Here is a 17,638-nt window from a genome sequence, read left to right as displayed (position 1 = left end):
ACTGTTTTGTAAATTTTGCCTTTCATTTCTTTTCTATTTCTCCATATTGTTTCATTCAGGGAACCTGCGGCTTTGTTTGCTTTATCCACATGATAGTGTGACGCCTAGATATTTAAACTCAATGACTTGTTCTATATAAAAAAAATGAGGTATTTGAAATGTCACTTATAAGTGTTTAAATTGTAAAAATTATTGTAAAAATGGTTAAAACACATTCAAAAGTCATGATAATTCTTATAGAAAACGAAGTCCCGCCAGAAGAGTCCAATAGGAAATGTTCCGCAATGCTTTCTTGAATATATGAGAGATTTTCGTAGCTTTTGAAGGTCCAGAAGGTACATGTAACAATAGGGAGTTTTTGTGCACACAAATACGTAAACGTAACGCATCTTTTTGACATATACGCTTGCGCATTAATGGTTGAACTCCCGTATCGCGATACGTATTACCTAGGTTACGGGCTGGTACGTTAGGTTCATACGCATCCCTATCGAGCCGAAAGTCACCGAATGCACACGAGGATCTTGCCCGATTACCTACCAAATGAACATTTCATCAGCGTACTACCTGTTTATAAACATTTTAAGGTTATATTGGTTATTGGTTTAGTCTATTTGAGTAAAATTATTCTGTGTTTGTAATTGGAAATTGGAGCTTCATAATAGATTTAAAATTTTATTGTTTTCAAGTTGTCTATTAATAAAGCAAAACAAACAAATCTTGTATTAATTTAAGAAATACAGTGATCACCACAATTAATAACTAGATAAACAAATGACCTAGTTTCAGTAAAATTTTCAAATAAATATTACCACACTATTTACATTATACCTACTGGAATTCTGATGTAGGTATACAATAATTTACAACTAAAAAGTAGGTATAAACAAAAATAAAACAATTTTAACCTAAGGAAAAATAATATTTTTATATTTAAATAGAAGCAATTAAAACCATACAATTTCATCATTCATTTATCTTTTTTACATTTGTATATTAATTGTATATTGTGTGAACATTGTTTTATTTTTTTAAATGTCAACGGAATTTAAAAATGACTTTACGATTTGCTTTACGTTGCGTTAAGGCAGTTACAAAAACTACCTATTTTAACATTCATCCTCTACGACACGTTAGTTGCTTTACGTATACGGAGATGCGTACGTTACGTAGCAACAAAAACTCCCTAGTAACTAAATTAGTGAGAAGAGGAGCCCAAATTTGGAGACAGATGAGCGAAAAAGACTATATTTGATTCCTTGTTGTAAATTTTAAAATCAATTAGTGTTGTTTAATTTAATCAAAATCTAACCCTCACGTACAAGTTGTATTGTACAACTTCTGTGAGAAACTGAGTTTATATTATGTACAATTATTTGCTACAAATAAACTCCATTATTATTATATTATTATTATTATTATCTGACTCTCCAGCTCTAATTTACATCTGAGTAAATTTGCTGTTATATAATCATGCATATGATCTTTTTTTGGGGAAATTTACATGTTAAATTTTCTAGCAGTTATATTAAATTGGTGCATCATACGTTGTAAATCATCTTCACTTTGAGAGATTAGTATTGCATCTTGACTGGAGTCAATAGTTCGAATCATGCACTAACTTTGTAATCTATACAGTTTAAATTCGTCCAGCCTATCAAGAGTGAATACAAAGCATGTACACACAATTTTTATGTCGCTCTCTCGTTTTGTTATTTTTTATTTATCTAATGTTGTTTTTTCTTTTGTAGATAATTCGGCAGATCCTATTGTTCTACAAAGTATACAGTACTCACTAAAGCTTATTCCTCGTAGGATACGGAATCCGGAGCTGGAGATAATAAAGAAACCCAAAAAGCCCAAACCGATCCCCATGGTGCCACAAGAATAACATCAAATTTGTAAATAATAATTTATTTATATTATGTACATTATATATCAATGAAAATTGATGATTGTAATATATTGTGATTAAAAAAGTACTTATTAGTTTTGTAATGAGTACTTTTTTGTATGATCTGTTGAAAAATAGATGGTTTAAAAAATGAAAAATGATGTTTTCTACAAAATTTTCGTGGCCTAAAGACAGTTACAAACTGTATATATACGAGATTGTTTTATACAACATTTTAAATGGAACATAGCGTATTGGAGAGGTTCAAATAATTTTCAAACTATTTGTGTTTTATTTAGTATATTATTCTTCTGACATCAATCCTTGAACTATATTTTCAAGTTTGTCTAAATTATCCATCCATTGAACGCTTCATGAATTTGGATTGTATAGAAAATTATAAAGTATCTATATCATTAAAATTTTGAACCTATACAATAAGTAACAAATACAATAAATAATATTTAGATTCTTTCCTTTTAAGTCCTTTGCATGCCATTAATGACTGTTGATAGATAGAAAATATTTTAGAATTCAGTGGAAATTATAAAGAATCAAGGTGCCATTCAGTTATTGACGGAGGAATGTTCTAAGGCCCAGCTTGTCGTCCTAAGAAAGGTTATAAGTGCCAGCATTAAAATTGAGTGTCAGGAGCTTCTCATAGATGTCGGTAGCTGTATGTACGGCAACAGTTTCTTTAAAAGGGTCGTACGTCCAACAGTTCAGATACTACTACTACTAGACATCTGCATGTGTCAGCTATGTAACAATAAAGAAAACTTCTGTTGGAGTGAAAGTAAAGAGAACGAAACGCTTTAACAGGATATACAATATAACAACAGTCCTCTTATATGTATGTTACAAAATTTACAGAAAATTTAGATAAAAGAAAAAGAAATGGACTAAAAGAACTACTGTCTTAGAATTTATAAGGTTGGCACCGCGTTGGGCTGCCGATGTAACAAAATAAAAAACTTCTGTTGGGGTGAAAGTAAAGAGAATTGTAGTGTATTAAAATAGAAGAAAATCAGAAAAAAGATGACCTCAAGGCAGTGGTTCATGATTGGAGCGAAATTGCCTCATGTCTTCTCCAACTTGTAAAACCCGGTCTGACTCTTAAGAAGCACTTGGTAATATGGTGTGGTAACTGCAGGGACAGAATAAAAATAGTATTTTATTATTTTCATTGATGTTTTTGGTAGCTAAGCGCGTTTTTCGTACTATTGGGCAAATGTCTTCAAAATGTGCAAAGGAATTGAAAGGAAATTAACAATAACAATCTTCTTAGTGCCAGTTTTGGCTAAAAAATTGGTAAAAATAAGTCTATGAATGATGGCACCAACATTTTTGAAGCCTATTTTCAATATAATTAGAAGAAAAGCTCCTAATAATTTGTAGAGGCATGTCTCTTAGATTATATAATTATTAATAATTGCCAAATTAATGTCGAGTTCAATGTACTTCAAAAATGCCTAAATTTTTGCGCCAAGAACGAACAGAAATTATTTAAAAACAAAGGTCAAAAGACTAAAGATGTTATCACATTTTGCAATACAATTAAAAACGATTGAAGTACTTCACTATGTAAATATTTTTTAAATCTACCAAAAAAATCAAACAATACTTTTTTGGTACTTGTAGATATTTTTCATATTAAAACATATTTAAATCAATAAGAAATACAAATAAAATATTCATTTTAAATATATGATTATATAAAAGCATTTTAATGATTGAAGATAAAAAAAATAAAAAAGATAAAACCAAATAATGATTGAAGGTGAATAATAAATATGTAAGTTCACTGAATATACTAAAATAAAAAATATGTGTTTATCTTACGAATATTTTATGATGAATTGTGTATGAAATAACCCGTTTTACAGAAAAATATAGATCATAGAAATTGTATTATCACAGTGACCTGCAGGTTCTTGACTTAGTTGAACATTACCAATTTTTTAACAAAACGACCATTTTTCCGGCTATGATAATCATTGAGCTACATTCCGTTAAAATTTCTTATTTTTCCCTAATTGGCAGATTTCGATAACGCTTTACTTCAAATTAACAGCTGGCCCTATTCTTTTGTGGGTGAGAGCAGTCCAGGGGTCGATATTTCTGATCTGGCCTTCCAAGTTGACGGCATAGATGTCAGCTGGGAGTTCGTCGAGACCAAGTTCTGCATCGGATTTGGCTTGTTTGGTCGCTTCATCGACTTGGGTTCGGATTTCACCGTCGATTTTCTGAAAATGGAAAGGAAAAAATCAGTCAGCAAATATTCTTACCCAAAAGTTAATGTCAAATTAAAGTTAAAATTAAAACGGCCATAATTTTGGTTCTTGACCATCTAAAGCAGGGGTTCCCAACCTTATAGCAACTGCGTACCACCTGAAATATTTTGAAAATTTTGGCGTACCACCAAACTCCGGGTGGGGGGAGGAGCATGGAATCGAAGGACCGCTCCACCCGATCCTATTTTTTTTAGAAACATATTTAGTATCAGAAACATGTCAAATCAACAAAAATCAACATTAGTCATTGTATATCGAGATTAATTCCAAACTTGTTGCAGTTTGCCTGTGATTAAAGTGTCAATTGCAGGAATAATTATTGAACTTACATAATTTTATTCTTAAGTCTTTTTCAACATTTGTTAGTTGATTTCTATATTTATTTTGTTATTTTTTAAATACAATAGTTCAGAAAAGCTAGTTTCACACAAGTAACTATTGACAAATGGCATCAAAATTAGCATACCTTGTCGGGAGAGCATTTCACACTCGGATTTACACCCGATACAGAAGTTAATTGAGGAGATCTCTTTAAAACATTTCTTTCATAGAACTGACTTCTGTTAAATTCCGATCCAGTCAAGTTCTGATCCAGTCAAGTTTGGAATAATCTTCAGAGAAATATTTATTAAAACTTTCTTGAAGAGATTCCAATTGAAGATTTATATCAGAAACCACATCTGGTATTTAGATATTTCGTTTTCTTCAAAGAATGATGACAGCGTAGGAAAAGCAGAGACAGTCTTCCCCTGTATTTGAGAACATAAAGGAACCAACTTTTTCTTGAAGGAGTTTATTTTTTCATTGGCTGTGACTGTAAAGGGAGTTGTGTTTACTTCCTGAAGACCCTGTATTCAACAAAAGAGTTTTGAACTTGCCACCCATATCTTCACAAATCAAGGAGAATAATCTTGAATTAAGAGACCTGGCCTTTATGAAAACAACTTTCACAGCATGTGATAAAACGGAGATCCTATTTTCCGACATACCTTTAGCAGTTAATTCTTCTCGGTGTATGACACAAGGTGTACTTCGGCATTCAGGCGTTCATAACTTTCTTTATTTTTGCTGCTAGCCCTGTCAATTTTCCTGACATAGCTTCTGCTCCATCTGTACAAAAACCAATACACTTTGATCAAGGAACGCGCATTTTGAGCTCATACTCATTTATTGTATTAAAAATAATTTCCACTCTAGTGTTTGATTCAAGTGATTTGCAAAACAAAAACTCTTTGAACGGTTTGGGCCATTTCAACAGCGGCCGGTAGTAAAAGAGTCTCACCTATTATGTGAGGCTTTCCATCCTTTGCCATTTTATAACTATAAACTTATAGCAAGGTAGAATGCCTTCATTCAGTTTGTATCAGTATTTACAAAGCTAGTCATACATTTATTTTCTTTCTTAAAAAAGTAGATTTTCTTTTAAAAAATTTGATCGGCAACCAAATCAGAGTGTTTTGTGTGATGATGACGTATCAGCATAGAGGGCTTTATGTTTTGGTTCGAAAGCGTTTATAAATAAGTAACACATTGAGGAATAGAATTGTCATTATTTTCTGTGCCAAACTTCACTATACAACCTTACTGTGAGTAATCGCTTGCTTCACCCACGCGACGCGTACCCATAGAGTTATATATTAGCATAGAGAGAGTGTCATTCAGAGCGAAGTGACGACACCATCTTTTTTATTTGGATTATTGCTGTTTCACTCTTACGCATAGTAAAGCTGCTACAGTTGTCCTCCTCTTCCGTGCCTATATTCACACTGAATGTCATCATAGATTTTCCATACAATGTGTTAAAAAGAGATGCAGCAAACCAGTCCATGAGATCTTGTCGTCAGGAAGCGCCGAAGGTAGGCTCTCTCTATGTTAATATATACCTCTATGCGCGTACCACCTGAAGTCTTCCCGCGTACCACTAGTGGTACGCGTACCACCGGTTGGGAACCCCTGATCTAAAGGCTTGCTTAAACGCTTAAAATTTAGGTTTTATTATGTATTAAGTCGTTGCAGAACGTAATGTTGAGTTCTAATATTGCGGAACAACAACGTATGTTGGATTACTTATGAAGATCAATTTTTAGGTGGTCAAAAAAATAGTTAAAGGCTCGCGCCAAAAATTAAATAAGTCGATATTGTTGTATACATCTATCTTCTCCTAAATTTTTAGGCAATTTGAGATTGTCAGGCAAAAGTACTATCAGTTTACAAATGACAAAAAATGTGATTTTTGAAAAACTGTTTTTGAAATCTGTTTTTAAATAGCTGCATCTTTGAATATACTAAATGGATGTTAATTTAAAAATGATCATTTGAAACGTATAAAAATCCTTTCATTTACCGGTTTCTACATTTTTCCCCTCGTTTCGTTAAATTTTAACAATTAGTTGAAAATCATAAAATTTTGTATGTTTTCTTTTAGTTCTTCTTCTCTATCTTAACCAATAAGATAAAACGTATCTTTTGCGGATTTGCAAATTATTTCATCAAGAAAGTTGTACGTTATAACAAGAAAAATTATCAAAAACAATTTAAATAATGCAAAAATACCTGTATAGGTAAATTTTGTGTATACCGGGTGATGAATCGTCAAATGGACCATAGGAAAATCAATGTAAAATTCCAAACTGTTGAATTCCTGAATGTAGATATTATATTTTTGTAAAACTTTGGAATTTGTTTAATTTGTAGAACAAATCGTAACATTTGTTTTTAATAAAGATTTCAATTCTCTGCAACTAGTTTCTAATGTCTTTTGATGTAAAATAATTAGGGAAGCAGGAATTCAATCATTTAGAATTTTCCATTGAGTTTCCTATGACCCGTTTGACGATTCACCACCCGGTATAAGAATGACTTAAGTGTTTTTCAATTGGTATAAATATCGGACCATATGAATTTGGTATATAAAGAGGAGATAAGAAAAAAATAAGTGTATACAAATTTCCAAATTTTGCAATCGATGATAATTAACGTATCAGTGTCTAGACATTATGTTATCAATTCAATCAATATTCATAACCAGAAGTTCTTGTTGCTTAGGAATACTGTTGTACACTCTTCAATTTAATTAGTAGATAGATAAGATCACTGGAACTTAAAATCTGCATTTAAGATAATTGTTCATTAATTATATAAAATTAAGATTAAAATAACTGTTTTACAAAAGACCAAATGTCCTTGATGATGTGATAAGACACAAAACACTATTGAAGACTAATTTATTTTTTTACTTTATGGAGATCTTTTGATCTGTTTAATTCTAAAGCTGCCTCTGGTTAATTTCCTGGGAAGTAGATTGCCAACTATCTCTCCATCTTTTAGATGGTTTTCCGGGGGGTCTTGAACCGGGCGGGTTGTTTTCTAGGGCAATTTTTGGGAGTCTATTTTCATCCTATCGTCATGGTTGTACCACATTCTCTTGCGCTACCTTCCCCATTTAACAATTTCTTGAAATTTGCATTGCTCTCTAATGTTTGTATTTCTCACCTTGTTTCTTCTTGTTTTTCCCACTATTGTTCTTAGGGTTTTCATTTCGGCAACCCTTAGTATCTGTTTCGTTTTGTTGGTGTCTTCGCGCACTTCTGTGTCATATGTCACGATTGAGTAGTCTTGTAGATTCTAATTTTACTATCTGTGGATATACCGATTTGACGAAGACTGATTTACACAGTTAAATTATTACTTTTAACCACATTTAACCCATTTGCACACTTACCTTGATTTCATCAGGTGTGACCAAGTTTGATGAGATGATTTTCTCCTTGAAAGAGGTAATAGGATCCCTGGTTTGTCTTACTTCCTGAATTTCATCCCTGGTTCTGTAACTTGTACCTGGATCGGACATGGAGTGTCCTGAGTACCTGCAAAAATAGAGTTTATTAGAAAAAATTACTCTGAAAAATAATTTTAAAGGAATTATATGACAAAGAAGATCAAATATTAAGGATATTTTATACAGTACACTCTCTATATAACAAGAACTGAAATGGCAGACTAATTACCTCGTTATATGTCGATCTTAATATATTCAACAAGAATAATATTGAGCATACATAATATGAATATTTTCTAAAACATTATGAATTTTCTAAACATTACATTAATATAGTGAAGCCATTCTGAACAATATAAGACGCTAAATATTGTTTGGATGACGCTTTTGAAAAAAAAAAACTGGAATAAACACAAAGAAGTTGACATGGGATAAAAAAGTTTATTTCAAGAAAGTTTATTTTTTTGTTCTTCTTAATGGCGGTACAGGCTCCTTTTTGCAATATTTTATTTAGTTATATAGTAATTTCCACATATTAACATATTTCTCAAATTGGGCTCTGTACCGTCATTCTTTATTATATTACGAATATGTGTCCCTAATAACTCGACAAAATATTCAAAATTACAGTAGCAATCTTGGACCGCGTTTGTTGCTACCTGTTGATCGCTACTGTTACCTCTTAATGTTACATATAAAAATAAAACAATATTCAACAACTGGAGAATGAATTGCAAAGAAACAAAAACATTTACGTTTTATGTAAGATAAAGTGACCAATTTTAATTATATTACATTAAAACATGTATTTCCTTACCTGTATGTGGCTGCTTCAATGACCAATGGTCCCTTTCCACTGCCTGCATAATTGACTGCGTACCTGAAACATTCCCTTACAGCCAATACATCCATACCATCTACCCAGATTCCAGGAACATAGTCTCCCCTGCAAAACAAAAAGCTTTTTAATTACAAAAACAGAAAACAACACAAGCTAATAAAATCATTCAAAATAGGGGAGTAACAAGGACATTTATATTACAAACTTGTGATTTTGCTTGGTTGCCAAGAAGTCATGATTTGAATCCATTGGATTTTTGTATTAAATGGTATTAGTCACAGAAAATACTTAATTCTCTTCTAGAGTTACAACAGAAAATAAAAGAAGCTGCGAACGTGGTTAAAAATAATAGACAAGGTTTATTTGGTATTAAAAGAGATCTTTGCGAAACCAGATCATAAAGTGTACTGAAGTAAATGGAGCACATTTTGAAGATTTATTTAAGGTTTTTTCTTTTTTACTTTAAATTGTTATTGTTACACATTTAGTGAATAAAATTTTTTATTGTGAAATTAAAATTTATTGGACTTTTAGAAGGAAATAACTCAATAACTGATCAAATTACATGAATCAAACAAGAGTAACTTTTTCTTGTAGAATATAACGCTTTTTCATATTCTTTTATTAGTTTGTTTTTATTTATTGTTTTGATTTACTAAACACAATCAAGTGTAACTAGCGCCCTATATTAACAATGCTTAAGAGTTTAAATTAGCAATCCTCATGCCAAGAAACGTAAAATTGTCAATTTTTAATTGAAATTGTGAAAACACAAAATTACTGTGAAAAAAAAACATATTTAAACTACACCTGGTGTCTCGGAAATTAGTAATATATGTATAAGGCATGATGCACAGAATCATCACATTCTGATATCTAGAATCTACAACTCAGAGATTGGACATTCTTAATGAATAAGCATGTTTTGCAAAACGGATTGAGAACTTTACCTTGAATAGTAGGTAGTACTTGCTGAAGCTCTTTCAGCACTGGTACCCATACCATAACCATTGTTTTCACATACGAAAATGCAAGGAATGTTCCAAAGTTTGGCCATGTTGTACACCTCAAATACTTGGCCTTGATTGGCAGCACCATCACCGTACAGTGCTATGCACACTCCATCTGTGCCTTTGTATTGGGCGGCAAGAGCAATTCCGACTCCCAAAGGAACCTACAAGGAACAAAAATGGAATTAATACAGTAAGAATCAATAGTTATACCAAAATTCAATAAACTATGCAGGATATGTAAACATTAGTACAACGTCATCACCAGCAAAATAAAGATGTCTATTTCGTTTAGTTTTTGAATATTCTTGGACAATCGTTATATGCATAATCAGTTAAATTATTCATTAATTTAATTAATCGAATTATTATTCACTACATAATATTCAGTGATTATAATAATTTATATACTATGCAATAAAAACTAGTAGGTAATCTAGAAAAGAAAAAAAGTGATTTTAATAATATACTGTTATTATGGAACGAGTAGATAAATTTTGAACATCTTTAATAATTAAAATACAACTATATCATTGTTTATGTTATTTACATGCTTTGCATCACTTACTGAAGTTTAGTTTAGTATACTGAAAGAGTGGTTATATAAGTAATTAATTACCTGAGCTCCAACGATACCGTTTCCTCCATAAAAGTTTTCAGTGTACATGTGCATAGAGCCTCCTTTACCCTTCGCGCAGCCCTTTTGCCTTCCACAGAGTTCGGAAAGAACTCCTACTGGTGGGACTCCCATAAGGTAGGTCCAACCATGGGCTCTGTAGGCAGTGATGACACCATCGTATGGGCGAAGAGCAGCCTTGATACCTACAGCTACAGCTTCCTGAAATTATTTATTTGAATTAATTATATATGTTATTTTGTACAGCTTAACACGTTGAACGTCGTAATGTATGTAATATTACGGCTCTCTGGGCCGACTTAGCTGTGGTCCATACAGTATAGCAGTCACTGCGAAGCAAGTGTGTTTCGCGCGGACCTGTTAGTAAAATAAGCGTAAATCATATATGATTCGTGTGGCGTTCAATGTATTAATACAGTGACAGTGCTAACTCAATATAAAGAAACTGAAGGAAATTAGAAAATATGTATAATATTGTTAAATAATATTGCTCTAAAAAGCTATTTTCTTGTGGTATCTTAATAAAACTTACAGTGAGTGAGGATAACTACTATTTCGATGCTTTTTAAAGTAAGGATGACATCTAGGTCTCAGATGTTTTCATAGATGACAAAGAAGATGAGGACAACATATCGGATGATGAGAATGATCTGTTGAATGGTATACCAAGTAAAAACACAGAAGACAACTGACAAAATTCGAATGGAAAAAATCTGGTCTAGTCCCAATGTTGTATGATTTTGAAACTGCAAAATAAGGTTGCAAAATTATAAATCTCAGTAAGGAATATTCTCCTTTAGATATTTTCGAAAAATGTTTAAATAACATTATGCTTAAAATAGTAACCCAAACAAATATGTTCTATGACTTGTTTATTGAAAATAATGCACAGAATTATGAAAAATCACAGACCTGTAGACAGATGAAATATAGGTCTTATATGTCTAGGTCTTTCCTTACTTTTATGCATTTAGTTAAAAAGAATAAAATAAAAGATTATTGGTTCAAAGAATGTATTATTGAAACACTGATTTTCAGACAAATTATACCATGTGACTGGTACATATTTTTATTGAGAGTTCTTTCTTTTAATATTAAAAAAATCAATAAAGATAATAGGTTGTTGAAAATATGGTGTATAGTTGATCACTTTAAGAACATGTCCCAGACTTCATTCTATCATTTTCAAAATATAGATATAGAAGGAATAAAAATGTATACCATTTTTGTGGTATACATTTTTATTTTATAGTCGTCATATTACTCCATAGAGTAACCAGGTGCATTTTCCGTTGGAACTTTACCAAGCTGCAGATGGAGGATGTGATGTAGAATTCCTTCCCTTTGTCTTCACTGCAGCATCCATGTGCTCGCAAATTGTAGAAGCCTTGGAGGTGTCACCAGGAAAGTGTACCAATAAGTTTTCAATTTAAAAATCTTTTAGTAATGTTTTTAATATTTTCAATATTATTAATTTTGCTATTAGGATTGAAAACTACTTCATCTTATATAGAAGGAAGTTTATTGCTATTCAAACAAAGAAGTAAAAAAACAAAAATGCCGCAAGAAAATAGTGTCAGATGCATATTCCCTTTTTTATTTATTTCCATAATCTGTTGTTCCAATCATTACATTCACTGTGGCAAATTTAGTACACGACTCACCTGTCCAGAGTAAAGATGACAGAATCCTCTAATGATTTTGTCTTTGTAGAGGTTACCAGCTGCGGTTTCCATCCTTCTAATGGTGTGCATTTGTGTGTAGTAATTGATGGCATCTTCTTTATTTAAACTTACTGATGTAGCAGGAGATTCATCTAATTTATGTAGTCTGTAAGGCTAAAAATAAACAAAAAACATTACATTATGAACAACCAGAAAGAAATTTAACTCTTTGGTTGCTTTTAGCGATATTTATAAACTTATTTTGAGTGCATATATGACCCGTAGTGATCCTTTGCCACAGTTCGTTATGACACAGTCGACGCAGCCAAGGTGTGACAAACAAATGGAGGCACAAACACAACAGTGAGTTATAAGTCTCTCTTCTCTCTTATGAAAAAAAATCTTGTGTGACATAAACTTAAAGCTTAATAGACTAAGATGGTCAGGCCTTGTGATATGTAGTAACAACAATTGCCTTATAAACAATATGTTTTGAGAAACCAGATGGGAGGTCTGTAGGACGGCCTAGAAAAGATGGAAAAATGTAGTCAGGGAGGATCTGGAGAGAATGGGAGTGAGACAATGAACATCCTAAGTCTTGACGTCACAAAATTGGGAGGGGCTTATACAGTCGAACCCGCTTATTAGAATACCGGTTAAAGGAATATCCCGGTTTAAGGAATAGAAATTTGACTTCCCAAATCGTTTATACTAGCAACCAATGATCGGTTATTAGAATATCCCGGTTATAGGAATACCTGTGCTTGACACGAAGGCTATTCCAATAAACGGGTTCGACTGTATTTGACTCTCCAAACAATTTTGTTTATAATGTTAAACACTCATAAAGAATTTTTAATTTATTGTTCACGTGGTTTGTGTGACAAAATAGAACTTTTCATTTAGGTATTTAATTAAACAAACGTGTCAATTAAGAGATTTTTATTCGTTTTTGCCTAGGTGAGTTAATTTAATGCAATGATTAGTAAGTAAACAGTTTTGAGGTTACGCTTATTTTCAACCACTAAGGAATAAAAACCACCTGAGCAAAAACAAATAAAAATCTCTTAATTAACATGTTTCTTTAACGAAATACCTAAATAAAGTCTTATTTCGCCACACAAAGCACATAAATGAAAAATTCCTTAACGTTATAAACAACATTGTTTTGAGCCAATATAAGCTCCTCCCAATTTTGTGACATTTGTGACGTCAGACTTAGGCTGTCCATTGGAAATAGTGGCACAGGACTGACAAACATGGAAGGCAATAGTAAATGCGGCAAAAACTCAAGAAAAGTTGTAACGCCAAAGGTGATGATGATGAGTTAGAAATTTGGTTCTTACTTAAATAAATGTTAATAAAATCATAATAAAACACTCAAAATAATCTAGAAAAACTTACAGAAAGAAAACCAATCAAAAGGAAAATTATATAAAAGTGAGTGATCAATTGCACTTCTTTAGCCTGACAACTCTTCTCCGAACTTTTTAAAGTTGATACGGATGCTGCCTATCACCAACCTTATTTAAACTTTATATAGATGAAACACTAAAAAACTTGAACAAGAAACGTGGACAGATGGGAGTGAAAATTGACAACAAATCGCCACCATCTACGAAAAGTATAACTGTGAAAAATGCCGTTAAGAATAGAACTTTCAATGAACACTGCAAAAAATATTATTTTCGATTATATGATTGTGAAAATTATAATCCCTAATAAAATGTTAACAAACAAATTTATTTTTTGAGAAGTATCAGCAAAAAACATCATTTCTGTTTGTGGGTCCACGAAAATTATAATTACTAAAAATTCTCAGAAATAATTATTTTTGTCGGCAGAAACAGAAACAGAATGGGAAATAATTGTTTTTGTCAGCATCTATTATGAACTAATCTTTTCGTTATAAATATTTTGGGAGTTATAATCTTCGCGGACACGCATATAAAAAAATTGTAATCGCCAACACTTATCAAAGAGTTATTATTTTTACTGGAAATGTATTAGGAATCACATTAATCATAGGTACCAGCAAATTATTATATCCATAGCCTTTTGTTTGCTGATGATCAACCAATTTTAGCAGAAGACAAAGATGACATCGACAATTTGGGAGCTGGGGTTTGGAAATTAAGTATGATAAAACGCAATACATAGTCATTGGAAACAGTGCAGAAGACATAAAACAAACATATGAATATAGATACTTGGGGATAACTTTAACAAATATAGGATCAGATGAACTGGATATAATAAATAAATTATAAACAAAGTAAGACAATAACCCGACAAGGGCAACCTCAGTGACTGACTGTAAGAACAAAGCAGTTTAGTGGTTGTATCCAGTGACAATAGAGAATGCTTAGTAAATGTCAGTCAGTCATCTGAACTATATCACTTACTCAGCTGTCTAGCCACTGAGGTCATACTAACATACCAAATTATACTCTCATTATATGTAGCAACAATAGTACAAGCAAAACTAAACAACAAATCTTTAAAACAACAGTGAAAAGTTGCTCGCTATGGCTCAGAGACTCGATAAATAAAAGAATGGAAAACAAACATTTTGGACAGAGTGAGAAATGAACTATTTAGAGAACTAAGGAGACACTAAATGATGAAACAGAAAAACGAAAATTACTCTGGTACATATTGTCCCTGCCATTTTCAACTATCGAATGTGAAAAGTGGTACTTTTCAGGAGAGCAAAATAACTCTTAGAATCTCCTAAATCAGCGCATTGACAAATGGGAAAATTTTTATATTTTTTATATGTAGTGTTTAATCCTTGTTAGATTGATAACAAATTTGAACTGCTATCATTTTTTTCTTTCCAAAAAATCACATTTGTTACTTTGCTTTTTGTATTAATCAAAGATTTGTTTCAGTATTGATGTTTCAATGTAGCGAATGTATAATGGCGAATAACTGTTTAATCAAAATGAAAATCAGTGAAAATGAAATCATAAACTGCCTCACAAGATTTTCTTTTAAGTGATACTGAAACCAAATTCGCACAAATTGTAAACACGTGCATTTTGTCCTTCTCAGCAGTTTAGCATTTTCAACAGTTTACAGATAATAATTAAATAACTGTTGAATAAATAACAACACAAACTAACAAATGTGACACATTCGACATTTAGAATTGTACAAATATACCTTTACTTATATTTATACAAAATAAAAGTATCAAATACAACCATTTTCGTCAGTTTGCAGTCAACCAAATGGAAAAATGTTCATATTCGATAGTTTAAACAGCATTTTTCCCACGCTCCTAATCAAGCTATGACAATAACGAGAATTTGCCACAAGATGTATCAAGTATAATGTGAGGACAAGGTATCGAATCTGAAAAACCTGATTTTTCACATTCAATAGTTGGAAATGGTAGGGACGATATGTGGAGAAGTAACGAGACAAGAATACCGCTAAAAACTAGAAATGGCAACTAAATAGGAGGAAAACAGGACATCCTAGATTATAGTGAAACAGACAAATAAAAAGTGCAATGCAAAAAATGGACATCAGTGAAGAAGACATATTATACAACAAGAAGAAATGGGTGATTTAGATGTGGTAACAGCAAACAAAATATGCTGTGTACAAATAAGTAAGTAAAAATGTTACATAATCACTCTCAAACTCTTATATATGTTTGTAAATGCATAAAATACTTACTTTTGTTTCAAAAGAAGCTTCTGTAGCGAAGTTCTTTGAAAAGGCGCCCAACGTTTTCTGAAAAAGAAATTATTGAATTAAATATACATTTAAACACTGTGCAATATTGATATTATAGAAACGATGTTTACATTTACTAAATTTGTCAAACGCTTAGCCATATTTCAAAGTTTCTGCCGAATTATTTCCAGTACCAAATGACTTCAATTTAACCTTGTGGAATCCACTGAAAACGTCGTTTAAAATAAATCAATATCCACTTACTTTGGGCAAAACGGTTTTTGTGCAAACAGTTCTAACACAATTTGGAAGCATTCTGATAGATAAATGTGAAGATTGTAGGTGTCTTTTATTTAGAAGGAGGTTTTATAGGTCTCCGTACCTAGCAGCCAGACTTTTTCTTGCAGATAAAATTATCGCAAATCTAAAATCTACATAAACCTCTTTAAGATGACATTGACGTCACAAATGTCATGAGTTGGAGATGGAGGATCATGAGTGACATGAGTGAATTTTTAATCACCACCGTCTGCTTGAAACTTGAAGTACTGATTTTAAATGTCTGTGTGCTTCCTGTATTTTTCAGATATTTTTAATTTTATAATTATGTTATTTCATCAAAAACTGTAGAACTGAAGTAGAAAATTTTATTCCAAAATGACATTTTCAAATAAATTAGTCAACCCCGTTGCCAAATTTCGTAAAAAATTAAAAAGCTAAAAGGTTAAAAGGCTAAAATTTAAAAAGGTCCTCAAACTGTTTTAAAAGCGAAAAATTAAAGTGAAAAGTTTAAAAAAATATTATTTGAGAATGATTTACGGAGTAGAAATCGAAACGAAACGTTAAATAATAATAATTATCGACCAATAACATATACATATACGAGTAGACAATTAGTGGAACAGGTAACTTCCATAAAATATTTGGGAGCAATAAGCAGCCAGAGTGGCCAGAGGCTTTGTTTAGGATGAACATCCTTGCTCAAAGATGTGATATATGATATATCTGTAGACATGTACTGTTGTTTTATTGACTTTCAAAGGGCATTTGATCGTGTTAAGCACTATAATATATAGATCGCAATGTTCTATGAGACATTGGCTTGGATGGCAGATACGTTTGCATAATTATAAACTTGTATTGGAATCAACAACATCAGTTTTAGTAGACGGTTTAGGATCATACAGGTTCTTATTATTAAAAGAGTAGTATGACAAGGATGCCTCATCTTGTCGCCCCTGCTTTTCAGCATTTACTCCGAAAAAATTTTCAGAAATGCACTTTTTGAAAAACGGGAAGGATTAATTGTGAACGGTGAAGTCATCAATAATTTGCGAAATGCGGACGACGCAGTACTTCTAGTTTCTATTCATTATTCGACAGTGTCGTTGAGAGCTGTAAGGAACCAGGTCTACAGAAAACCAAAATACTGGTAATAAGTAAACAACAGAGAATTTGATCAAATTGTTTATCATGGATATTAGTTAAATAGTAACGCAGACAGTCGCGGTGAAATTAGATTCAGAATTGAGCAGACCAAAGCCGCTTTTAGAAGGATTTTCAAGGTATTATGTATAAAGAGAACTTAAATTGGCATTGACGATTCGCCTACATCGCTGCTACATGTTCTCGGTCTTACTTTATGGTGTTGAGTCTTGGACTGTGAATAAGAGTTATCTAAATCGCCTTGAGGCTTTCGAAATGTGGTACTATAGAAGAAGTTTAAAAGTCTATTGGATGGAGAAGATTGAATACTCCACAATTTTAGAACGTCTCAGCAAGGCTATACCTACCGAGATTATAAAAAATAATGTGTGTGTACTTTGTACG

The 17,638-nt window shown here is 32.0% G+C and overlaps 2 protein-coding genes across 5 annotated transcripts in view; one reads left to right on the top strand and one right to left on the bottom strand.

Moving 5' to 3' along the window:
• LOC114332647 (uncharacterized) overlaps nucleotides 1-2,632 on the top strand; it is a 29,617-nt gene extending 26,985 nt beyond the window's left edge. For all 3 annotated transcript variants that reach the window (XM_050653353.1, XM_050653357.1, XM_050653348.1), the window contains one exon: nucleotides 1,752-2,632. In XM_050653353.1, coding sequence (XP_050509310.1) covers nucleotides 1,752-1,891 — 140 coding nt within the window. In that variant the 3' untranslated portion in view covers nucleotides 1,892-2,632. The remainder of the gene's footprint in view (nucleotides 1-1,751) is intronic.
• LOC114332656 (probable pyruvate dehydrogenase E1 component subunit alpha, mitochondrial) lies at nucleotides 1,899-16,286 on the bottom strand. Of its 2 annotated transcripts, none has more exons than XM_050653501.1 (8): nucleotides 16,073-16,286; nucleotides 15,809-15,865; nucleotides 12,119-12,292; nucleotides 10,437-10,655; nucleotides 9,758-9,981; nucleotides 8,784-8,912; nucleotides 7,910-8,054; nucleotides 1,899-4,140 (listed from the first exon to the last, which is right to left on the bottom strand). In XM_050653501.1, exons 1-8 carry the CDS (start codon nucleotides 16,121-16,123, stop codon nucleotides 3,952-3,954), a joined length of 1,188 nt encoding a protein of 395 aa, XP_050509458.1. In that variant the 5' UTR covers nucleotides 16,124-16,286; the 3' UTR covers nucleotides 1,899-3,951. The 2 variants fall into 2 exon arrangements, with proteins under 2 accessions (XP_050509458.1, XP_050509459.1); XM_050653502.1 differs by having other exon boundaries at nucleotides 15,940-16,226.
• Between the last annotated feature and the right edge of the window lie 1,352 nt (nucleotides 16,287-17,638).

This window comes from Diabrotica virgifera, chromosome 1, assembly GCF_917563875.1.
Source record: "Diabrotica virgifera virgifera chromosome 1, PGI_DIABVI_V3a".
Classification (NCBI taxonomy): domain Eukaryota; kingdom Metazoa; phylum Arthropoda; class Insecta; order Coleoptera; family Chrysomelidae; genus Diabrotica; species Diabrotica virgifera.
The sequence above is the reverse complement of the archived record's forward strand: the minus strand, read 5'-3'. Positions and strand labels throughout refer to the sequence as shown.

Bases quoted from the DNA above. Each gene is read 5' to 3' on its own strand.
- LOC114332656 (XM_050653501.1), bottom strand. From the start codon at position 16,123: ATGCTTCCAAATTGTGTTAGAACTGTTTGCACAAAAACCGTTTTGCCC. The intron at 12,293-15,808 runs GTAAGTATTTTA...GTTTATTTTTAG, and splicing joins AAGCTTCTTTTGAAACAAAA to CCTTACAGACTACATAAATT. The intron at 8,055-8,783 runs GTAAGGAAATAC...CTATTTTTGCAG, and splicing joins ATTGAAGCAGCCACATACAG to GTACTCAGGACACTCCATGT.